Source organism: Colius striatus, chromosome 1 (assembly GCF_028858725.1).
Source record: "Colius striatus isolate bColStr4 chromosome 1, bColStr4.1.hap1, whole genome shotgun sequence".
NCBI lineage: Eukaryota > Metazoa > Chordata > Aves > Coliiformes > Coliidae > Colius > Colius striatus.
This window is the reverse complement of record NC_084759.1, coordinates 945,955-970,684: the sequence shown is the minus strand read 5'-3', so window position 1 is coordinate 970,684 and position 24,730 is coordinate 945,955. Positions and strand designations below refer to the sequence as shown.

Here is a 24,730-nt window from a genome sequence, read left to right as displayed (position 1 = left end):
AAGCAGAGCCTTGCATCCTAGACAGAAAGCAGGGAGCCTTGCATCCTAGACAGAAAGCAGGGAGCCCTGTATCCTAGACAGAAAGCAGAGAGCCTTGTATCCTAGGCAGAAAGCAGAGAGTCTTGTATCCTAGACAGAAAGCAGAGAGCCTTGTATCCTAGGCAGAAAGCAGAGAGCCCTGTATCCTAGACAGAAAGCAGAGAGCCCTGTATCCTAGACAGAAAGCAGGGAGCCTTGCATCCTAGACAGAAAGCAGAGAGCCTTGCATCCTAGACAGAAAGCAGAGAGCCTTGTATCCTACATGATGGCCAGAGCAAAGGAATGCACAGCACCACTCTGCAGCAGGCAGCACCGTTCCAACCACACAGCACACACCCAGCAGTCACACAAACAAGCTCTCTTCCACAAGGTGCCAACGTGCCAAACTCCATCCAGACCAGGATGAAACAAGTGTGTAAAGCCTTCCCACCCCCCTGCCAGCCCTCAGGATGACACATCAAGTGTTTTAACGAGCAAGAACACACAAATGCTCATCAAGGGGCCAGAAGAGCCGAGTCTGGGCAGGTCTGTGTGAGGTTTTGCTCTTCAGTTTCCAGGCTACTCCTTCCAACAACCCCTCCCCAGGCACCAGCTACGCTTCCAATCTCATCTCATGATTCCCTTTTGGTCACTGTCGTCCTTCTACCTGAGCTGGAGGCGTTGGCTTCCCGTTCAGGGTCATTTGCTGGGGGGGCAGGTGCCCTGGGGCTGGCACAGGGGTAGTTTTTAACTTCTTTGTGTCCACTTTTGAAGGATGCTCTTCCTCTTCCTCATCTGAATCTTGCAAGCCATACTTGGAGAAGTGTGCCACCTGTGTAAGGAGAAAGGCAAACGTGTCACACCTTGGAAGAGAGGTTTCAGGGATCAAGCTCTGGAAGACCCCAACAAGAAGCTGCTGTAACTGTCCAGCTCAAAGTGGTTGTGATGCCAACAACAGGTTCAGATTTGCACAGCCCAGGAACAGTAGCTGTGTGCAGGGCTTGGCCTGAAGTTTTCACCAGTTTGGGGAGGACACTTTGCACTGCAGCTGAAGGGCTCTCTGGGAGTGTGCCCAGAGTTGGGTAGAACTGGGGAAGGGGCTGGAGCACAAGGGGCTGGGGAGGGGCTGAGGGAATGGGGGTGTTGAGCCTGGAGACGAGGAGCCTGAGGGGACACAGCAGCACTCTCTGACACTCCCTCACAGGAGCCTGTGGGTCAAAGTCTCTTCTCCCCACTAATGAATGACAGGGCAAGAGGAAAAGGGCTGGAGTTGCCCCAGGGGAGGTTGAGGCTGGAGCTGAGGCAGAACTGTTTCCCTGAGAGGGGTGTCAGCCCTGTGCCAGGCTGCCCAGGGAGCTGGGGCAGTGCCCAGCCCTGGAGGGATCCCAAAGCCCTGGGGCTGAGGTGCTGAGGGCTGTGGCTCAGTGCTGACTGTGGCAGGGTGAGCTCAGGGCTGGGCTCCAGCAGCTCCAGGGGCTTCTCCAACTGTTGATTCTATGACTCGAGACAGTTGACAGCAGCTCAGCAAAGCTCCTAAAGTAAGTTATCAGAAGACTGTACCAGCAGAGCACTCCCAGGGCTCCTGTGGGTCCCTCTGGAAGCAGAGCTGTTACCTTGAAGACCCAGGAGCCAGTCTCGGGTCGATACTCCTTGAAGCGCGCGCCCTGCTTGCGCGACACGGCCTCCAGCCGCCCCTCGTAATTCATCTCTGCCAGGCGCTCGGGGCTCTTGATCAGGCAACGAGACGTTTTATCTGTGGGCCAGACGCCATCCAAGGTAACTTCAGCTCGTCTGTTACAGACACAGAAGGGTAAGAGACCCTGAGGAATGGAACAGGTGAGCCCAAAGCAGCACTTCAACCCCGTTTCAGGCTCAGGAGCAAATAGCCAGCAGCTGTACAGAGCTGCCATCCACACACAGCTGGGCTTGCTCAGGAGTGCCCTGCAGGCACAGCAGACTGGCACTACCACAACAAACCCTCCCCAGCCACTGGGTGTTGAGAAATTACCTATTTAAACCTTCCCCAGTGGGTGGCTTCTTCTCATCATCGGGGTAAACAATGACTTCCTTCCTCCGGATGTGGACGATGTCGTCCAGGTTTAAGTTTGTCAGGTTCACTTCTCCTTCAAAGTAAATGGATCCATAACCTGCAGAACAAAACCATCACCACCTGTCCATGAAAAGCCTCTCTCTACTCCTCCTGTCCCCACCTCACCCCCAGCTCTGCTCTTGTCTCCAGAACCAAGGGGGAAAACACTGAAGAGACACCAACAAGCTCTTCACAGCCAATTCTTTGGCACAGAAAGCCTTCTGTTGAAGCTTTTTCTTATCACTTGGCTACTCCTATGGCCAACACAAATGCCAGGTGTCCCCTCAGCTTTCACTTCATGGGGTTTCTTGAAAACAAAAGCAGCCAAGAATCCAGCTGGGGCTGCAGGCTGTTCCCTGGTGCTCAGTCAGCTCACAGTGAGCAGGCAGCAACTCAGGTGGAAGCAAGGACAAATGGTCCAGGAAGGCTGGGTTTTACACACTAAGGGCAGCAAGTGCTTTAAAAGCTGCAGGTGCTTTGGTTCCTCTCATGTTCAAGCTCCTCCAGTCACCCCATAACACAGGCTGTGAGTGCTGCCAGTGTGGAAGGTCAGAGGGCTTGGATGCCAGCTGCCTGGACTCGGCTTGGGTGAGGCTGCACCTCCAGCACTGTGTCCAGCTCTGGGCCCCTCTCTACAAGGACTCTGAGGTGCTGCAGAGGACCCAGAGGGGCTGCTAAGCTGGGAAAGGATCTGGAGCATGTCTCAGCTGAGGAAGGGCTGAGAGATCTGGGGCTGTTGAGCCTGGAGAAAAGAAGGCTCAGGGGAGACCTTCTCACTCTCTACAACTACCTGAAAGGCAGCTGCAGCCAGGTGGGGGTGGGTCTGTTCCCCTAGTGACAAGCAACAGAACAAGAGGAACCAGCCTCAAGTTGCCCCAGGGGAGGTTCAGGCTGGATGTGAGGAGGAATTGCTTTGCTGCCAGGGCTGTCAGGCATTGGATGGGGCTGCCCAGGGAGCTGCTGCAGTCACCGACCCTGGAGGGGTTTCAGAGCTGGGTGGGTGTTGCACTGAGGGCAATGGGCTGGTGGGTGATGGGGCTGGGACAGAGGCTGCACTCCATGAGCTTCAAGTTCTCTTCCAGCCAAAGCAGCTCTATGACTCTAAGGCAAGACAGTGCTCAGTGACAGAGGGCACCATCCCTGGGAGCACCCCGAGCTCACCTTTGCGCCCGATGGTGAAGCCCGTCACGAGACATTCGCCCCTGTCGTTGGTGAGCTTGGCCAGCTCCTCCATGGATGGGATGGTGTAATAGCCAGCTCTTGTGAGAACAATTCCTGCAACAGCAAAGTCATTGAGAACTGGGCAGTAAGCTCCTGACTTGGAACACTCCACAGTCTTGTTCCTTTTCTTTTGCAACCCTGACCAACGCGGGTCCCGAAGCGAGCTGAGAGCCACAGAAGCACAGAAATCAAAATGCCTATTGCCACAGCCCTCACAGGGGGCTCTTCCAGCCTAACAACCTGCCACCATCAGGGATCAGTGGCAGATGTGGAGCTGAAAGCACAAATGCAAACACAGACAGCAACACTTGCCAGGAACACTCCCAGCTTTAGCACCGTGGAACCTTTGACATGTAACAGCCTCCAATACTTTCTCATCTATTCATCTGTCCAGTGGCCTTTAAAATCCACAGAAGCTTTTCAACCTTTAACTTCCTGCCATTAGGGCTTCTGAAGATGCTTCTTTTCCACCCATCCCCTGCTGGGGTCATTAGATGCCACTTTACCTGAAAGTGTGAGCAAGTCTGTTGCTCTTTGTGTTCTCCAGATCACTTCTAAGCTTAAACTCACCAACACTCACCCCCCACTTCACCAGCTACAGGGGCTTAGCTAGAAAGGTATTGAAGGCCACTCATCACATGGAGTTGTACTAAGCCCTAAGGCAGAGCTATGAGTACTGAAAACACACACAATGAGTCTGTGGAGTCACAGTCCAGTCCTTGCACAGAACTACAGTGGTGGGTGTTGGAAGGGACCTGCAGAGCTCATCCAGCCCAACCCCCTGTTCAAGCAGCTCCCACCTAGATCAGGTCACACAGGAACGTGTCCAGGGGGGTCCTGAAGAGCTCCAAGGAAGGAGTCTCCACACCCTCCCTGGGCAGCCTGGGCCAGGGCTCCCTCCCCTCACAGGGAAATAGCTTCTCCTTATGTTTCAATGGAACTGTTTGTATTCCAGGTTCAGCCCATCACCCCTTCCCTGGCAAACTCTCCCACCCAGTTTGCCTGTTGGTAAGAAGGAAGCATTCACTGCTAACAGGATCCTGCTGCTGCAGGACAGTCAGCTGTGTACTGCTGCACAGCAATCACAGATTGAGGGCTCCTCCTCCCTCCTCCCACACATCTCACTGCCTCCATCTGGTACAAAATCAGGTGATGGCATTTCACTGCTCACTGACTCAGCAGGTAAAGTCTGTGCACCAGAGACTGCAAAGCATGAGCCGTGTGTGGAGCAGAAGAGGGAAAGGAAACAGCTCAACAGCAAGAGAGACCTTTAATGAAGGGTGCATGAGGTGCTGCCAGGAGCCACCCAGTGCCCAGCCCCAGCCTTACCTGCAGGGTGCAGCTGGTGCTCAGCTTCGGGCTCCTCTTCACGCTCATCCTGCAGGGAGTCGTCGTGGAAGGAGGCGTCCTCGCTGCCGCCCTCCAGCCCGTTGCGCAGGGCCGCCCGCATGTTCAGCGCCACGATGGTGTCATCCACGCTGCTCTGCTGCTTCTGCAGCGTGCTCTCTGGGCTCTGGGGGATGGGCTTGGAGATGGGGTTGGTGTAGAACTTGGTCACCTCGTGGTGATCCTCCTCCTCCTCTCGCTCGCCGTCTGGTCTGTGGTTTTCATCGGGAGGCACTGACAGAAAGAACCTGGAGAGACCAGTTGAACTGTTTAGTTCTAAGGGGCTGGGATCACAGAATCACAGAATGGTGAGGGCTGGAAGGGATCTTTACAGCTGCTGCAGCCCCAGCCCCTGCTCCAGCAGCTGCCCCTGGCTCAGGAGGCACAGGAATGTGTCCAGCTGGGGTTGGGAACCTCCTGAGAAGGAGCCTCCACACCCTCCCTGGGCAGCCTGGGCCAGGGCTCCCTCCCCTCTACAGGGAAAGAGTTTTTCCTTCTGTTTAAAATGGAACCCTTTGTGTTCCAGTGTAGTTTCTCACAACAGGGAGTGAAGAGACACATCCAGGGAAGAAGCCATTTCTCTGACTCCTCATTTCAGCTGGGATGAATCAGCTTGAGACCACACAGGAAGAACTCTGGGTTAGCTCAGGAGGAAATGAACCTCGCTGCCTCCACCAAACAGCTGAGATGACATCCCCCCAAATAACCACCTCTTCTAGTCAGAATCTCTTAGGAGGAGCCAGGCAGAGCCAGTCAGTGTCTCATAACCACAGCTCTCCATGGTTTGTGGGTGAGGAATCAACACACCTGTCTCCGTTCTCTGGGTACTCGGAGGGAGAGGCCAGGTCCTCAGCGTCACGGCTGTCAGGAGAGAACAGGCTGCTGCTGTTGAGATTCTTCAAAACCAACTTCTTGATGCTCTTCCTACAAAACACAAACAGCAAAACCAAAGAGACCTTTGGATCTCTCCACTGCATAAAGCTAGATGTCATGCTTAAGCCACACACTTCAGGAGCCAGGAACCAGCTGTACAAGCCCCTGCTCTCACATTCCCCTGGACGAGCTGGGCAGTAGCTGACACACTAAAACCCCTTTTGGAGTTCTTTCAAGGCTTTGTTTTATGAAGAAGTCAATAAAAGCTTCCAAAACCCGAGTTCTGCAGCCCACAGTGTTATCTATTTGACCAAAAAGCACTTCTCCAGCAGCAGCTCAGAAGCCTGCAGAGAAAAGCCCAGCCCACAGATGCAGGTGGCTCTTTACTAGTGGGTGACTCCAGGAGCAGCCAAGCCAGGGCTCCCTGCCTGTCACCTGAGCATCACTGCACACCTCTGCTAACTACAAAGGAGCCCAAGTATTGGCCTCATCTCCTGTTCATTTGGTGTTTTCCCACAAAACACTGAGTAACTCCATACTCTGCTCTCTCCTTGGAAGCAAAAGTGATTCAGGCTCAAACACAAGCCAAGCTCCCAGAAGCTGAAGAGGTCTCCTACAAGCCTATGCCTAGAAGTGCTTCCAGTGACTGAGGAATCTTCCTCCAAAGGGGTCTTCTGGTGCTGTTTTTAACTAAAAGCCAGATGTCTCCAAACCCCTTTTCAACTCAGCTGCCCCGGTGCTCTTGAAGCCTGAAGCCCAAAGCTTCAGGAGGGCAGATCCACACCAGCCTTCCTCTTTCCTCACAGAAGCACCCCAGTGTCTGAAACAGAACCAGTGCTTGGCTATGGAAACATCAGAAATGTCCCTTCCCAGGGGGTGCACCAGCAAAGCCAGTGACAGCTGCTCCAGGAGCAGAAGGGTTACCCTGCACCAGCTTCCTCTGGGATACCCCTAAGTGACTTTGGAGAAGTTTTGCTCCAGTCAAGGGATGGCATCATTGCACAGCTTTAACAGTTTAAACACTTCAAACCCTTTTTAGACAGTTCAAGCTGTGAAAGCCAAACCTTTAAACTGCCATTTTCATCTCCTAAAGGATGAAAACGTTTCTGCTCCAAGTTTCCACAGAGCTGTCAGTGCCATCCACACAGGAACCAGCTCACCAGTCTCACTGCCCTTCCTCTGACCACAACACCCCTGCACCACCTCCCTCCTCCAACAGCCACCACAGCAGCACTAACTTTGGCATGAAGGCACCGTTGGACAGGGAGGGCTCATCATCCTCCAGGCCATCAAAGAGGTGGGATTTAGCAGAGCCAGCCGACTGCAAAGCCTTGGGGCGCACTCTGGTTGCTGGGCGAGGAGTCAGTTTGTAGTGGGTGGGTGTTGTCAAGGCTTTCTGAGCTGCTGGGTTGGTTGGTTTCAGCCTCTGAAACAGAGAAATACACAGTTGGAGTTTTCATAGCACTTCTGGTTTGTGGAGTGCCTGCCAGAGCAATCCACTCACCCTTTCAAATGCAAAGCCCTAAGCACAGGGGGAGGAGAAAAACCAACATAAAGCTGCCTGACAGGAAGGGAAACCACTCTCCAGCCACTCATGGATGGGCCTCTAAGAACCTACAGGCACAGCTCTGGAGAGGACAACCTGCACCTTCCATCCTGGCTGAGTGAATCTGGGTACAGCAACCAGGGCTGTGGGTGCCTCCCCCATGCCTGTGGTGCTTGGGGCAGGTGAGAGTCTGCTCCAGCCCCAGATCAGACCAGTGTGGCCCAGGTGTAGCTCCTGGAGGACACAAGGATGAGGGACAGTCTTAGCAACAGCCAGTGGAACCAGCTCACAGGCTCATGCTGGCAGCAAGGGACAGGCAGAGCACCTGCACCCTGCCCAAACCTCACAATGCCTTGTCCATGGCCACACAGCCAGCTGGGACAGTGCACTCTGGGTGGCTGGGACACACACTCAGCCTCACAACTGATCACCCCAGCAAAGGAGAAAGCAGCAGGCAGGACCATCAGCTTGGGAAGGAGAGTCCCTGTGTCTCTGGGCATACAGTGCTGGGCTCCAGCAGCTGGGCAGGAGCAATCTCTATCTTCTACATCTGCCCAGGGGCAGCAGCCATTTAAACCTCTCCAACACTTAAACAGCCTGGGAAGTACGTGTTTTGGTGTCTCTGGAAACAAATCCCCAGGGTATGGTTTGTCAGAGACCATCCTAAGGTGTCACAAGCAAAACTCTACCTAAGCACTGCAAATACTCCAAGCACAAGCAGTTCCCACCTTTACTGTCCCCTACCAGCAGGGAGCAAAAGCCAAGGCTCTGATGCATTCAGAACAAAGACACAGTACAGGCACTTGTGTCCTGGACAGAACCAAAAGCCACAACAGCAGTGTGAGCACACAGATGGCAACTCCTTCTGCTCACTGCACACTTCTGTGAAGACACTGGGCAGGAAGCATCAACTGAAAGCATTTCAGACCTTACCCAGAAGGGGAGTCCCATTTTTATGTGCACTTACCTCTTCTTTCTTCTTTGGGTCTGACATGGGGTTTCTGAAGAGGGGAGAATCTCCAAAGGGTGAGTAAGTCAAGCTGTTGAGGTGCTGCTGGAGGACAGCTTGCTGGGCAGCTGATGCATTTGGGTCTGTCAGTGCTGCCAACAAAGGAACACTCAGCTTTAGCAGTTTTACTGACAGAAGCAAAGCAGAGCAGACACCCTTCCCAGCAGAGGCCCTCCCCACAGCAACTCCAGTTCCTATCTGACACCAGCATTCCTTTCCCCTGCTCTTCAGCCACTTATTTCTGCAGCACTCTGAAAGAAATCACCTTCTTAACCTCTGTTAGAATTTGCAGCTGCCCTCAGGAAGCTTTTATGGGTGAAAAACCGAGGGCACAGAGAGCTCCACATCAGGAAAGTGAGCCTGGCCTGCCTAGACCTTGAACTGATACCATTTGACTTCAGAAACATCTTTTAAGGAAGAATACCTGTCATGCAAAGCTTTGCCATTCCAGCTACAGCAATCAAACTGACAGCTGAGTCCTGCCTGCACCAATGGCCATTTAGTTTTGGCTCTGTCTCCTAGTATCTCATTTTAACTCCCATTAAAACACTCTAAGTGGTCACACTAAGAGGTGCTGAGCAACATAAAGCAGCTTCACTCATTCCAAGCCAAGCAGACTGAAGGTGACTGAAGCTGTGCATTCCCAAAGAAGCAGAGAAGCCCTGAGAAACAGCAGCTCACTGTCAGGCTGCAAGGAAGGGAAGGGGAGAGTTGAGACAAGTGGCTCTTCCCAGATGAAGAGCTGGTTGAACAGAGCAGACTGTACCAGTGAGCCCTCCCCACACTGCCCTGCTGCAGCCTGTGCCTGCTTGAGTGAACACTTGCACCATCTGAAGTCACATCAGGAAGGGCCCAGCACAGGAAATGTAACAACACACAGAAGTGCATCAAATCTGACTCTTACCACACTGACAGGAGAGTATTGCACCATGACAAGAACACAGCTCCCCTCACCCACGTGCTCTGGGTCATAACTGGCACAGGAAATAACCCTGAGGGGTGTTCCCAGGACACAGGACAGTGAGGCTGGGGGCACTGCTGTAGGTGGCCCTTTGCCTGGGTCCCTGCTCAAGCACTGTGCCAGTGCTCAGTCACCCTGAGAGGGAAAAGTGTGTCCTGCTGTTGAGAGGGGCTTTGCTGTGCTGCAGTGTGAGCCTCTGGCCTCTGCTCCAGCACTGGGCACCACTGGGGAGCCTGGCTCTGTCCTCTGGGCACCCTCCCTGCAGCTCTCAGTGGCCATGGCTGAGATCCCCCTGAGCCATCTCCTCTCCAGGCTGAGGATCCCTCCCTGGGCCTGAAGCAGCCCAGGGTGCCCTTGGCCACCTCTGCTCGTGGGCAGTTGGTGCCCAGCAGCACCTTCTGTGCCAAGCTGCTTTCCAGCCAGCTGACCCCAGCCTGTGCTGCTGCCAAGGGCCTGTTCCTCCCCAGGGGCAGGACTATGCATTCCTTGTTCATGAGGCTCCTCCCAGCCCATTCCTCCAGTCCATCAGGGTCCATCTGGGTGGCAGCACGACCCTCAGCCACCCCTCCTCTTCCTTTTGTCACCCACACTTACAGAAGCTTCCCTTGCCTCTGACACCCCTGTCCAGATTCAGCTCCTGTTCCTGCATGCTCAAACAGATCTGTTCTTCCCAGATCACCTGCCCCTGCCTCCACCTCCTGCAGGCTTCCTTTTTGTGCTTGAGCTTTACTGGGAGCTCCTTGCTCATCCACACAGATCCTCTACCCTGTCTGACTCCCTTCCTGCTCAAGGGGATGGAGCTCCCCTGAGCTTGGGGGTGATCCCTGAACATCAGCCAGCTTTCTTGGGCCCCTCTTCCCCCTGAGTGTGATGTGCCATGTGAAGTGTCACTCCTCTGCCTGGGGTTTAAAGGAATTGGCCTGAAATCACAGCCTCAGGGGGCTGGAGCATCAGTCCTGTGCCACCTCAGCCCTGCTGCTGGAAGGGGCAGCCACAGCAACAAGTGCCTCACTCTACTGATGATTTCACCCAGGGCACAGCACACTCACTAATTAAGTCCCTTTAGCTCTTCCTCCCTGCAAATGCTGAAGTTACATTTCCCTCTCCTGTTTTCCTGTAAGCACCTGCTGGTGCTGCCCCAAACCCACTGATGGGAAGCAGTAACCTTGAAGTCAAAGCTCTGAACAGCTGCAACTCTCAGTAATGTTAAGCAACTTTAAATTACTTTAAACCATAAAGCATTGGTGTTAATCAGCACCCAAACCTGTCATCAACATGGTTTCCACTGCCACTTAAACCTCAAACAGATGCTCATACATTTTCCCCCCTCCAAAGCATTTGGGTGGGATGTGCTCCTACACCCAAGCACAAGCAAGGGAAGCAGCAGCAATTAAGCTCTGGTTAATGCACACTTACCCACAGCAGGCTGAGGGGCTCCAAAGCCCAGTGTAGCTGTTGAAGTGCTGAACCCTGGTGCTCCAAATGCTCCTGTTCCCAGGGTTCCACCAAGTTTAGGCTGGGTGTTTCCAAATAAAGATGTCTGTCCTGCCCCAAGAGCTGTGGCATGAAATGACTCATTTACTACAAGACTGGGAGAAATTTAAGCCAATTTATCCCACAACCAAGAACCAATTCTCTGGCAAACTGCAAGAAGCATTCAGCATACCCATGAAAGCTACAGACACAGACCAGAGGCTTTGAACACAGTGGATGCCACCAGTTTGCTGAGCCAGGAGCCACCACTACTGCCCAGAGTATCTGAAAGGTTACTTAGCACCGTGTCAGCAAGCTCTCCTTGGTTCCCATTTGAGACTGAGATTCATGGCTTCAGGTTAAAGCACCTACAGCCTTTGCTACATCAGTTGGCAATATCAAGGGCAATAAGTTTAAGGACTGTTCTTAGGTTGACATGAAAGAAGCTGCTGAACCATTTACCTGTTCCAAACCCTGTTCCAAGTCCAGTTCCCAGAGTCCCAGTGGCAGGTTTATTTCCAAACAAACTGTTTCCAGCAGTGTTGGCACCAAAACCTTCAAGAACAGAACCAGCTGTTAGTCTGACACTTGGAGAGGAAACTAAACCCACATATGGAAATCCATAAGCATCAGCAGCCCAAAGACAGCCCCAGGTCAGCCTGTTTGCAACAGTGCAAGGCAGACTCCCAAGAAGGGAGTTCCATGGTGAAAAACTGCATCTGAGTTATGAACATCATGCTGCAAACATGAGTGCAGAAAGAGGCTGGTTTGCCTTCTGAAGCTTTGCTGTTACAAACACCAAAGTCTTGCAGAGAGCCAGAAGGGATGTGATGATGCTCTGTCTGGCAAGAATTAAATGTATGAAGTTTCTTCAGCTGCCTGGGAGGAACAAATCCCATTTCACACTGTTCAAACCACACGTGTACCTCTCTGATTCCTACTGCCAAAGGAGGCAACAACTCAGAGCCAGACAAGCAAACAGGTCACAGACACATCTCTAATTGTAACCAAGAACAATCCAAATCTAACATTAGACAGACTGGTTCTTTAAGTGAACACTCTGAGCCCATCCTATGGCTGCTTAGTGTGCAAGGACAGAATTAGACTAGAAAACTGATGGGTCAACATCAGAAACACCCTGGAGCCAAACTCCACATTCCCTACAAACTGCACCACTGCAAGCAACAGGCGAATCACTGACACACACTGCAACCTGCACTTCCACCACCAAACAGCACCATCACACCAACTAACAGGGTTATGAACATCTTGGAGAAGAGCAGAACAAGGGATGTGGTGGAAGAGACTTCTCACAAATGGAGTGAGAACCCTTTGCCCAGGGCTGGTCACCACAGTGAAACTATCTGCCAAGGTGCTGCCCTGGCAGGCTGAGAGCTTGACAGTGCCCTGTGTTCTGGCAGGGTGGCAGGGAGGGAGAGCTGCAGAGTGGGGACAATCCCCTCCCTCACCCTGCTGCTCACTGGTTTTATCCTGTTTCCTCCATCCTTCCCTTGCAAGCACAGTCTGACAGCCCTCCCCAAACCTCTGCTTCCTCGACTCTGATCTCAGTAGTTTGCAACTTCAGGTTCCACCTCCTCTTAAGCACTCAACAACACAGTGGTACTTAACAGTCCACCCTCTGAGTCAGGGAATGACACCAAGAGGAGAAGCATTAAACAGCACTCGAGGTATTTCCCTGCAGCAACGTGCATCAGAAGCACAGCTTACCTGACTCACAATACCCATATCCACTTAGCCTGCAACACCCAGCTGTGTGGTACATGCAGAATAGTTTTAAGTGATTAAAACCCCAGGTTTTTGCACCTGTACCCAAACTGGAAGTGTTTGTGTTGGGTGCTAAAGTGAACTCGGTGTGTTACCAAAGAGCCCGCCGCCGGTGGTTGTCCCAAACGAGGGAGCACTGGTCGTGGTGGTTCCAAATCCAGCAGGTTTGTTACCAAACAGGGTCTGAAAGGAAAGAAAGCAACGATGTGGGAGCTTGAAGGACTGATGCTACAACTGTTTGTCAGCAAACCCTTTGTGTCTGACAGCAGGGAGGAAAGCAGAAGGAATGCCAAGCACAACTCAGCCCGCACAACCCAGACTCCCAACAGGGCCGTGTTATTCGCAAGCCACATGCACTAGTACAAGCACCTTCATGAAACAGGGCATGGCTGCACTCAACCTCAAGGACTCTGTGATTCTTTTCACTCCTCCACAACCAAAAGGACTGATTATCAAGCACCAGGTTCACTTTGTTAGGTCAGCATCACAGCTGAATGCGTGTTTCCCACGCTAGGCTGAGGCACCCAGCACAGAGCTCGGGCTCTCTTGGCCATCTTTTATCACTCCAGACATTCCTGGTTACAGAGTCACTCCTGCAGCACTAAGTCCCATCACACATGCTTCTACTGCCTCCTGCAGTTCACTCCAAACCACAGGACTCTTAGCAGAGCCCTACCCTCATGGGGTCAGAGCCCAGGGACAGGACTCTCAGCCACTGGGTTTGGTTTCCCTTTCTTACTCATTTTTGAAGACGAAGGTACAGACATACCGAACCGCCAACACCAAATCCCGTGTTAGCTTGTCCAAAAAGGCCAGTTCCAGTCCCAAATCCAGTCCCAGCATTTGTATTGGCAGCTGTTCCAAAAAGGCCTCCAGGCTGTGAGGGCTGGGTTACCCCAAAGAGACCCTACAAACAGGAACTAGGTTAAGATCACGCTGCAAAGCCTCTCCACGCCTGACACTGACGGTAACAGAGCCCACAGGACGAGTCAGTTAAGAGAACAAGGCTACAGACATGACCTCTGTTGCTGGGGGAAGAGGGTGGCTGAAAAGGAACCTGGAAACTTTAGTCAGTCTCCAAGATCTGAGTTATAAAAAGGAAATAACAATCAATTATCAACCGATTTATGCTCCGAGCTTCAAAGGAACCGGGGATCTCCTCACCTCGGGGGAGGGGGATGGAAAAGAAACATTGCTCACAGGGTTTTCTGGAAGAAGACACCAGCTACTCAAGAAAGAATACAGTGTGCTTGGAGCCAAAGCCCCAGCTAGGCAAGAGGTTACAGCTATGTAGCATCTTCCTATGAGGAGAGCCCAGGACTGCTGCTTCGTTAGGCACCAGAGTACAGAACTGTTAATGAATTCCCACAGAGTGTTAATCATGGAACAGGATTATCTGTGTGAACATGGTCAGAAACACTTGAACTGACAGAGCAGAAGGGAATGGGAAAAGTTATTTGTTAAAAGCTGCACTGCTGTCCAGTCCCCAAAAGGGCAAAAGGTCAATGGAGAGAAGTGGCCAGCTCAGACAGCAGCCTCCAGGGCCTTGCATCCCGCTGCTGGGAAGCTGCACTACAGCCTGAGGGAGATCTAAATCTCTGTATCACAGCCTCCTCTGTCCAGCTGGAGTAGCTACAGCACAGCTTCCACCTTTAAGGGTTGTTCAAGCAGCTTCCTTACCATGGTGCTTGTGTTGGGCTGCCCCAGAGTGCTGGTGTTGACGAAGGAGAAGCCGGTGTTCTGCGTGGTTGTGGCCTGACCAAATGGTTTGTTGAACAGACTTGTTGTTTGAGACTGCTGACCAAAAAGACCTCCTGTTGTTCCTGTTCCAAAGCCAGTTGTACCTACAGCATGTAAACACATGGGTTAAACCCCCTCAAGTATTTACCCAAACCTGCTACATCTCCACACTCAGCACATTCACACAGGGAAAAAGGTTCTTCAGCAAAACACTCCTGAAGCAGAGACAGCACCAGGGAAAAAGGTTCTTCAGGCCAACAGAACAGCCAGACACTCCTGAAGCACAGACAGCACCAGGGAAAAAGGTTCTTCAGGCCAACAGAACAGCCAGACACTCCTGAAGCACAGACACCAACATGTACAGCATTTGCTTCATGGCTTGCACCTCTTGACCAAGGATGCCAAGAGATGAATCCCAATGGCACAACATACAACTGATGCACATCCTATTCCTGATCTACTGGGGGGAAAAAGCTCCTGGCAAACTCTAGTTTGGCTCCCATCAATGAACCTGTCCCTTTCCAGGGGCATTTGCTCAACAGCACAAAAAGAATCTCCATTTCAACATCAATCTACTGGTGCCACTGCCCATCTGAGCAGTAGCAATACCCTGGGGTTTACTCAACTTGTTTTGACTAGCCAGGTGCTCTGTAAAACTGTCTTCTCACAAAACCTGGGGGCTGCAGGGGACCTCTGCAATCCCTCAGCAGTAAGTCAGTAGTAACTGGGATGGCAAAGAACCTGCCATGGATACTGATGATACAAAGGGGAAAATTCTGAGCTCACTTCAGTGTTGCCTCATCTTGAGCTCTGCTCTGCCCCTGTGAGACCACAGCTGGGATGTTGTGTCCAGCTCTGGGCCCCTCATTTGCAGAAGGACAGGAGCTGCTGGAGAGAGCTCAGAGCAGGGACACAGATGCTGCAGTGGAGCATCTGCCTTGTGATGAGAGGCTGAGGGAGCTGGGGCTCTGCAGCTTGGAGCAGCCTGAGGGCTGAGCTCAGTCATGCTACAGACACATCAAGGTGGGTGTGAGGAGGCTGGAGCCAGGCTGTGCTCAGGGATGGGCAGTGACAGGACAAGGGGCAACGGGGACAAGCTGGGACAGAAGAGGTTCCAAAGAGACACAAGGACAAACTCCTTCCCTGCTGAGGTGAGGGAGCCCTGGCAGGGGCTGCCCAGATGGGCTGTGGAGGCTCCTTCTCTGCAGCCATCCCAACCCAACTGGATGAGTCCCTGTGTGCCCTGCTCTAGGTGCTGCTGCTCTGGCAGAGGGGCTGCACTGGATGAGTTTCCCAGGTCCCTCCCAGCCCTGAATGTTCTGTGAGACTTTAAACAGCTTAAAAGAACATTTGCACACCCATTCACAGTCACAACAGCACCAGCAAGTTACTCACTGGTTCCAAAAGCAGTTTTATTCTGTCCATATGAAAAGCCTGTGTTAGTAGTCGAAGAGCCAAAAAGTCCTGTAGCTGCACTTGATGTAGCAGTGGAAGACCCAAACAAGCCTGTAGCTGCTCCTGCTCCAACAGGATTTGAGGGTCCTTTCCTGTTTGCCTGGTAGTCTTCCAAACGGAGTTCCTGGAAAGGCAAACCCAGCTCTCTTCACACAGGGTAAGGCTGGGCTGGTGTTGTTACCAACACCAACTCCAGGAGCAAGGAATCAAGAGAAGCTCCACATCCACATTTCTGAGAAGGGAGATACCATGAACTGGCCCAGGCTGCCCAGGGAGGGTGTGGAGGCTCCTGCTCAGGAGGTTTCCAACCCCCCTGGACACTTTCCTGTGCCCCCTGAGCCAGGGGAAGCTGCTGGAGCAGGGGCTGGGACTGCAGCAGCTCTAGAGGTCCCTACCAATCCCTACCACTCTGTGACTGTGATAAACAGGAGCTAAACTTAGATGTGCCTCTGCAGTTCTCCTCTGGGCTTCAGTTGTGTTTTTCAAGAGCTTCTGCAGATCTTTTGAGGAGAAGATCTGTTTTCAAGTGCCAAATCAAGTGCACTTGAATGGTCTCATGGTGAAATGTTTGGGGCTGATGGTTTATACTAAAGGTCTGAGTACTGTCTGAGGTTCTGCCATCATCTCAGCAGTGCAGGGCTGCTCCCAACAGGATCTCTCACCCTTCTGGTGCACGGGGAGGTGGAACTTCGGTTCCTTGAGAACTGCAGCATTAAGCACTTACAAACACAACTCACACAGAGATGCACTAAGTGTTCTATGAGGTGACACAAGAACTGAAGGCTATTCTCACATTAATGAGCACTCACTGCAGTCACAAACCCACCCAAACCAGACACAACACCCATTGACTAACCTCCAGAGATTTGCTCTCATACTCCTTCATGGCAGTAATACACTGGTGCTTGGTGTTGATGTTTGTGCTAACTCCAGACTTGACCATAGTGTCTGTACCAGTTGGGGGCTGCAAGGGAAGAGGTGAAGATGCCACATTTAACCAAAAGCCATCTTTATTTCCATACAGTTGGTGCTCTCTCAGCAGGTGCTGCTACAGCCTGAGTTTTAGAGCAGTGTGCAGCTTCACCCAGGGGCACTCAGCAGCACAATTCACACCAGTCCCACTCAAACACAGCACAGCTCATTCTCACTTCAGAAGTAGTTCACCTTAACCTGTGGCACAAATCCTCTAGCTACATGTGGAATCCACTGTCCCCCCTGGACATGGAAGTGTAACCCCAGAGCATTCAGGTGCCCAAGTTATCATCACAGTTCTCTCCACATCCCCAAATAACAAAGTTTCAGTCTATTAAATCAGCTCAGCCTGGAAATTAAAAGGGCTGAAACTGAATGAACAAACACCTGGGAAAGGAAAAATGTCTTTACTGGGCAGGGGAGGGAGCCCTGGCCCAGGAGGAGCAAGTCCTTTGGTGCTGAGGGGAGGGAGCTCTGGCCCAGGCTGCCCAGGGAGGGTGTGGAGGCTCCTTCTTGGGAGGTTTCCATCCGCAGCTGGACACGTTCCTGTGTCCCCTGAGCCAGGGGAAGCTGCTGGAGCAGGGGCTGGGGCAGCTCTGCAGGGTCCTGCCCACCCCCACTATTCAGGGACTCTAGGAAAGAATGTCTGTCCACAGCAGGTACCAGTTACCCCATCTCCACCACAGCCTCTTTTCCCAACCACTCTCCATGTTCAGCTGCCTCAGAACATTCAAGATGGTATGAATCCTTCCTCAAAGGGTGTTTTGCCACAAGACACACAGGATCAGGCTTCCCAGTCCAGTTCCCTTTTCCAACACCATGCTGACTTGGAAGAGAACTGCATTTATTGTGACCCACTCCCAGATGCCTTAACTGCACTCAGCACTGGTCACCCCAACTTCTGCAGCACTTCCTACCTTACTGAGAAGGCTCCATTCTCAGAGCTGCTCTGCCTCTGGAGCTGCAAACCCAGCAAGTTTAGCCAGGGCATCACTGCACTGTGGCTGAGAAGTTTGCCAAGTTCACAATTACAACAAAGCTGAGCTCTTTGAGGTCCATCACACACTATTTCCACTGCAATAGTTCCACTAAAGGCCAAGTTTCCACACCATGGCTCAACACTTGCATGCAACCACCCTCTCATTAATGTTTTGTTTCAAGTTCAGTGACTGCAACAGCAGGATGTCACGTTTCCTACAGGCTTGATTAAGAAGGAAAACCAGAACTCACATTAAACTTTATAGTTGTGCCAGTTGGGGCAGCAGTGAAACTGGTTGGGCCAAAAAGAGAGCCAGATGTACTCCCAAAAGGGTTGGAAGTGGTGTTGGTGGTTCCAAAGAGACCTCCACTGCTGGTGCTGGTCCCAAAGTCTTAACAAAAGCAAAGGAAAAGGTCAGTACAAGAACAAACCTGAATTTTCAAGCTTCAACCCAAATACTTTCCATCCCAATTCACAGAATGGTTCAGAAATGGAAGAACCCACTGCAACAGTTTACAGCAGAGCTGCAACACAAGAGTCTGCTGCTGGAATCACTCTGCTGCTGGGATATTCTGCTGCAGAAGGCTGCCTCACACTCATCACCCCAGCAAAGACCAGAGTCACTCCAGCAGCCAGTTCTGCTCTACCCCTGACAATGCTGAGGCCATGATGTGTGTGAAAGGCAGTCAGTGAGGTTCCTGTCTCCTCTCAGAAGGGCCTGCAAGCAGCTGCTTCTGCCTCAGGGAGTCACAGCACAGTATCCTTCAGGAGTGAAAAAACCCCACCACAACCCCACCTTAACACTTGTGTGTGACCCACACATCCACCCAGTGCTCTGGATGCCAAACAAAGACAGACAATAAGCGACACCCCTCAGACACCCAGAGGTTTTACTCACTTCCAAACCCAGCTGGCTTATTCTGTGCAAAGGCATTGTTTTGGGATGAGAAGAGGCCTCCACCAGTGCTGGTAGTTCCAAAGAGGCTATTGGATGTCCCAGTTGATGTTCCAAACCCAAAGCCAGTGCTTGTGGAGGAGGTGGCTGGCTGGTTAAACGTGGTCGAACCAAATAATCCCCCTGAAGACACAGACAGAGTGTTAAACATTTGCAGTCACCAGCTGTTTGGGCTTTTGGGGTTGCTTTGGGGTATTTTGGGCTCATTGCTCTTTTGTTGATGGTTTCTTTGGTCATTTTACTTTTCCTCCTCCCACCTTTTTTGTAACAACACCCTTCCCTCAAGGCTGTGTTCCCTGCAGCTCTCACACAGCAATACCTGGTTTTGTCTGTGTACTCCCAAAGAGGCCTCCAGTATTGTTGTTGGACCCAAAGGCTGATGTTCCAAACGCTCCTCCACTCGTAGTCCCAAAGCCAGCATCTGAAAAGCAGCATTACTGGAGATGGAGCCACGTTCTGAACACGTGCACTAGGAGGTCAATGAGATGGTCAAAGGAGGTTGTGCTGCCCCTGTGCTCTGCCCCAGCTGCAGTGGGGAGGCCACATCTGCAGTGCTGTGGCCAGGGCTGGGCTGCCCAGCTGCAGAGAGACAGGGAAGTGCTGCAGAGAGGCCAGTGCAGGGCTGCCAAGGTGCTGAGGGGCTGCAACATGTGTGTGAGGAGGAAAGGCTGCAGCCCTGGGGCTGCTCAGCCTGGGGAACAGAAGCCTGAGCTCAGGGGCACCTCAGCAACACTCACAAGCACCTAAAGGCTCCTGCAAGGTGCTGAAAGGCTCAGGAGGTGCCACTTGGGTGTGTGGTGGCCAGTGGCAGGACAAGGGGGAAGGGGCAGAGGCTGGGACACAGCAAGTGCCCCTGGCCCAGGAGGAGTAAGTGCTTTGGTGCTGAGGGGAGGGAGCCCTGGCCCAGGCTGCCCAGGGAGGGTGTGGAGGCTCCTTCTGGGGAGGTTTCCAACCCCCCCTGGACACGTTCCTGTGCCCCCTGAGCCAGGGGCAGCTGCTGGAGCAGGGGCTGGGGCTTCAGAAGCTCTGCAGGGCCCTGCCAGCCCCCCACCATGCTGAAACTAAGTGCTGTCACTGCCTTTTTGACTTTGCAGAAGAAGTCAGTGCATGATGACTGAGACATCAACATCTGGGATAGGTGAAGGGGTACAATTAACAATTCTCCAGAGCTCTTGGGGCAAAAGGCTCCAATGTGAGTCAGCTGCTTCTACAGAGTACACAGACACTCCTCTGAGGCCTCTATGGGTTTTTAATGTCATCTGGGTGTTGCCCTTCTCATGCCTTGGTATAGCAGCAATATAACCAGAATTGCTGTGTTTCCTTCCTAAGAAGCCAGGCACACACCAGTGCTCAGCTTTACAACTGAAACTCCCTCCCTGTGCTATTTACACTGTGTATTTCCAGAACACACTCCTCAGTGCTTTGTCCTTCCAGCCAAGGCTGAATCTCCCCCCTTACCCTGGTAAGACAGCCCTCATCCAAGCATTTGGGTGTCCACTGCTTTTACAGGAGGGAGTTTCAACTCCTGTAGGTGGATTCCTGAGATGCTCCCACACCACACCTTGGTTAGTGAGGATGGCTCCTGAAGCAGACTCCCTGCCCAGTGAGTGAGTGGCCAGTCCAGCAGCACTCCAACACACACAGCACCAGCCCCTCTGTCTGACTCCCCAGCTGCACCTCCAGGAAGAAACACCCCCAGTACTGCAAAGTCAGACAGCTGGGATGTGTTACTTACTTTGACCAAAAGTTGAAGTTGTTCCAAAGCCAGTGCTGCCTCCAAATGGAGTTCCAAAGGACTTGTTAAACATTTTTCAGGATGTATCAAGGCTTTTCCCCCCTCAACCTGAAAAGAAAAATCCATCTTTTAGTGGAAGTTTATCTTGAAAACCCATTTTCCATGGTCCTTGTTGCTGATGTAAGCCATCTCACCCGAGCACTCATGCCACAGCATGCATGACAGAGTGTTTAAGTCACACTGAGGAATTTAAAACACAGTCAAGACCCTAGAAAGAACACACCACAGAGGTATTAGTGCCCTAGTGCACTGCCTTCCATCTGTAATTAGGGTGGCATTTTCAGGTGTGGATGTCTGACAGACTGAGGAAAACCAATAAATGCAACCACTGCCCTGATCCACATGTCCCCAACAGCACCCTCAACAACACTGAGCACTAACAGCACCTCCCACATGTTTCCACATGAGGTACCACATGCCCCAGCACCTCAGCTCCACAGCTTTGGGGATCCCTCCAGGGCTGGGGACTCCCTCACTTCCCTGGGCAGCCTGGGGAAGAAGTTGCCTCCAATCTAAACCTCCCCTTTGGCCACTTCAGGCTGTTTCCTCTTGTCCTGGTGCTTGTAGCTGCTTGAGCAGAGACCAAACAACATCCCTCCAGCCACAGCCTCCTGTCAGGGAGTTGCAGAGAGTGCTCATGTCTCCCCTCAGCCTCCTCCAGGCTGAACACCCCCAGGGCCCTCAGTTGTCTCAACTCTTGTCCTCCAGACCCTTCAACAACCTCACTGTTGTTTTTCAAGCTGCTCAGTGAAGCTTTGTGACCCCATTGAGGCCAGGACCCCATTTACAACTCCAGCCCTTTTATTTATAGCTACATTTAGTAACACTATCCCACTCCAATCTCTTCTCCAAGTACACATGCAACTTCACTGCTTTGCTCTCCCAGCAAAAATAAAGTGACAGATCCTGAGGCACACTCCAGTCAGCAACTGGCACTGTGCTTCTGCATCAGGGCTGACAGCCCTCAGCTCCACCACTGAAAACGCCAATATCACCCACAAAAACCCTCCTGTTGGCATTACCAGCCAACCCCAGCAGCACAGAACTCACAGGAGCAGAAAACCCTGACACAGAGCTCACACCAGAGCATCTGCAACGTGCTCCTTACTCCTAAGTCAGGGTAACACTGTTCCATGGAGCAACACTGACCTTGAGCATTTCTTTTTAAAGTCTGTTTAGGTTTTTCCAGGAGGTTCAACACCCAGGAGAGCAACAAACTTCTCCAAAGCCACTCCCCCCTCCCCTCTGCCCAGGGATCTGAACAGCTTCCCTACAGCTCCCAACCCTCTGACATCTTTCCCACCAGAAGGAAGAGCACAAGCAGTGGGCACAGGGCCCAGCACAGTCACAGCACACTGAGGGCTCCAGCCAGAGAACCAGAATGGTTTCATCTGGAACAGACCTTTCAGCCCATGGAGTGCAGCCTCTGTCCCAGCCCCATCACCCAGCAGCCCATTGCCCTCAGTGCAACACCCACCCAGCTCTGAAACCCCTCCAGGGACAGTGACTGCAGCACCCCTCCAGGGACAGTGACCAGCCCCTTCCAATGCCTGGCAGCCCTTGCAGGCAAGAAACCCCTCCTCACATCCAGCCTGAACCTCCCCTGGGGCAACTTGAGGCCATTTTCTCTGATTCTGTTGCTTGTTACCAGGGAGAACAGATCGACCCTTCCCCAAAAACTCCTTCTGGGAAGAGCCAAATCCACACTTTTGCAGCTGTAGCTACCCACTCTACCTCTGCAGCCACCTGAGCACTACAGGAGCCTAAAACAGTCGAGAGCAAAGCAGGATCTGACACTGAGAAATAACTGAGATGATGTTTGGGGTAAATCTTTAACTACCCAGAACAACAGCACATCACAATTCTGTGGTGTCAAGGGTCTTCCCACTCGCACACACAAATCCCTGCAGGCTTCTTTCCTTCCAGAGATAGGACAAGGGGCAACAGGGACAAGCTGGAACAGAAGAGGTTCCAGAGCAACACAAGGACAAACTTGTTCCCTGCTGAGGTGAGGGAGCACTGGCAGGGGCTGCCCAGAGGGGCTGTGGAGGCTCCTTCTCTGGAGCCATCCCAACCCCAGCTGGATGAGTCCCTGTGTGCCCTGCTCTAGGTGCTGCTGCTCTGGCAGGGGGGGTGCATTGGATGAGCTTTGCAGGTCCCTTCCAGCCCCTGAGCTTCTGTGATTCCTGAAGTACATTAACAGGACTGATTCTGGTACATAAGAAAGAAAAATCTGCTGTGGTAAAACACCAGCAGCCTAGAACCAGCTCCTGGGAGAGCACACTGCCTGCCCCACTGCAGCATGCTGGGGTAACACCACAGGGTAACACCACATCCCACTGTAACCCCCAAAGCCCTGCTCCCAATGCCCATGCCCTGTCCACTCTCCAGCTGCACCATCAATTCCCCCATAACCACCTCACTGCTGGGAGGCCAAGGCTGCTTTTTGATTGCCAGCAGAGCTTGGCTTTGGACAGCAGGATAAAACATGGAACTGCCTCCTCTTCACTCCCCCAACACCCCAGCCTTTGTGCTCTATACGTGGCTTCCAAGAACATTCACCCCTCAGTACCCCAAAGTTCACAACTTGCCCTCCCTGACACCACACCACCTATTAAGATGCCTTAAAATCTCCTTCCTGTTCTTTTACACTTGTAAGGTGAATTGTGCCCTGATGTAAGAGCGTTTCTTGAGCTCTCCCACAACCCCTTCAGCTACATTCTTCTCTCTTTCCATGGGGTGTTTTTGGCCACCTCCCTGAGCCTCTAAGCACATCTCACTGAATTGCAGGTACAAAGGGTCCACATGTTGTGGTGTTGTTCACTCTGGTCACTCCCAACCTTACTGGCAGTTCAGAAACTCTCTTTTCTTTCACTGTGTCCCTCATTTGTGCCACTGCTTTTTCAAAGCCACTACACTGAGGGTTCTTAAATTCTACTTCAGAAGAAATCCAAAGCACAATTTACCAAAACACCAACAAGTTGTAAGATTTCCCTCTCACAGAGGGTTTGAAGCTTCGTTTCCCTTTGACACCCACCCTTCCTTACCTACTAATCCTCAACAGCCCCTGTCAAAGCTGAACTCAGGCTTTAGGTGGTTGGGGATGCAGCAGAACCCCTTCAGGCACTGCCAGCAGCAGGGACACACACACTAATAGAAGCTCAGCCCATTAGACACTGATCATTGAAGGTGATCAGGAAAACACACTCCAAGCTTCCAGCTCCCACAGAACCAGCAGCAGCACAGAAATGCAGAAGAGCTGGAGTGGGACTAACAAAAGTTGGGATTTTTACACAAGTGGCATCTCCCACTCGCTGGGTACAATCCTCAGACGGGGAGAAACCATCCCCTCACTCCTGCAGGGCTCTGGTAACAGCTTCACACTAACATTACATACACCTCCAGCTTAATTAAATCGTTATAATCACCTAAAGCACTCTTCCAAGAGCAGGCTGGAGCTCACAGCCCCACACACCCCCCGCTGTTACAGCCCCTGTTCACAGAACCTCAAGGGCTGGAAGAGACCTGCAAAGCTCACCCAGTGCCACCCCCTGCCAGAGCAGCAGCACCTAGAGCAGAGCACACAGGGACTCATCCAGCTGGGTTGGGATGGCTGCAGAGAAGGAGCCTCTACAGCCCATCTGGGCAGCCCCTGCCAGGGCTCCCTCAGCTCACACGGAGCAAGTTTTTCCTTGTGTTGCTTTGGAACCTCTTCTGTTCCAGCTTGTCCCCGTTGCCCCCTGTGAGAGCAGCCTGGCTTCCCACACCACGACGCTGCCAGGGTGCACCCCTCCCGCAGCCACACACGCCTCAAAGCCCCCACCCCGCATTACCCCCTCACACCGCCCTCGGCCCATCACCGCCCACCCCCTTCCCCCATCGACACCCCGCCACGAGAAACCGAAAGAGGCCAAAAGTCCATAAACACAGGCCGGGGGGGAAGGGGAGGAGGGGGGGAGGCTGTGGGCGGCCTCCCCACAAGGACCCCCGAAAGGAAAGCGGGAGTGGAGAGCAGAGTGGCGCCGTCCCGCGGGCTCCCTCCCGCTGCTCCCCACACACCCCCAACTCACTCCCGGCTCAACCTTCACCCACAGCTCCCTCATCTCCGAACCACCTCCCCTCACACCCCCCGAACCACCTCCCCTCACCCCCCCAGGCGGGGCCGCGGCCTCAGGCCGGCCGGGTCTCCCCGGAACAACGTTACAAAACAAAGGCCTCCGGTTCGCCGCGTTAAACGGCTCCAGAGCGGGTGTGGAAGGGGAGGAAAGGACGGGGGGTGCCGGTGCTCACCCGCCGCGGCGCAGGGCCCGGCTGAGGGCCCGCTGAGGGCCTGGCTCACGCGCCGCTCCCGCCGCCGCCGCCGCGCAGCGCTCTGTGTGGGGGGGGAGCGGACGCAGCTGCGTCACAACGGCGCCGCGCGCGCGCCCCGGCCTCACGCCCCGCCCATTGGCTGCCGAGCTTTGAAAGCGACGT

At 52.9% G+C, this 24,730-nt stretch overlaps 1 protein-coding gene across 4 annotated transcripts in view; it reads right to left on the bottom strand.

The window, feature by feature from the left end:
• Positions 1–24,696, bottom strand: part of NUP98 (nucleoporin 98 and 96 precursor) — a 41,758-nt gene extending 17,062 nt beyond the window's left edge. Inside the window, exons 1-20 of one of the 4 annotated variants that reach the window (XM_061990110.1) lie at positions 24,548–24,696; positions 20,198–20,305; positions 18,782–18,883; positions 18,406–18,585; positions 17,759–17,898; positions 16,413–16,520; positions 15,497–15,680; positions 14,042–14,205; positions 13,131–13,268; positions 12,457–12,544; positions 11,039–11,131; positions 10,520–10,660; positions 8,101–8,234; positions 6,826–7,013; positions 5,522–5,638; positions 4,658–4,962; positions 3,269–3,382; positions 2,027–2,165; positions 1,632–1,809; positions 686–850 (exon numbers count right to left, since the gene is read on the bottom strand). In XM_061990110.1, coding sequence (XP_061846094.1) covers positions 686–850; positions 1,632–1,809; positions 2,027–2,165; positions 3,269–3,382; positions 4,658–4,962; positions 5,522–5,638; positions 6,826–7,013; positions 8,101–8,234; positions 10,520–10,660; positions 11,039–11,131; positions 12,457–12,544; positions 13,131–13,268; positions 14,042–14,205; positions 15,497–15,680; positions 16,413–16,520; positions 17,759–17,898; positions 18,406–18,585; positions 18,782–18,883; positions 20,198–20,270 — 2,751 coding nt within the window. In that variant the 5' untranslated portion in view covers positions 20,271–20,305; positions 24,548–24,696. The remainder of the gene's footprint in view (positions 1–685; positions 851–1,631; positions 1,810–2,026; positions 2,166–3,268; positions 3,383–4,657; positions 4,963–5,521; positions 5,639–6,825; positions 7,014–8,100; positions 8,235–10,519; positions 10,661–11,038; positions 11,132–12,456; positions 12,545–13,130; positions 13,269–14,041; positions 14,206–15,496; positions 15,681–16,412; positions 16,521–17,758; positions 17,899–18,405; positions 18,586–18,781; positions 18,884–20,197; positions 20,306–24,547) is intronic. The other 3 variants (XM_061990126.1, XM_061990134.1, XM_061990118.1) reach the window with 3 other exon arrangements.
• Positions 24,697–24,730: the final 34 nt, after the last annotated feature.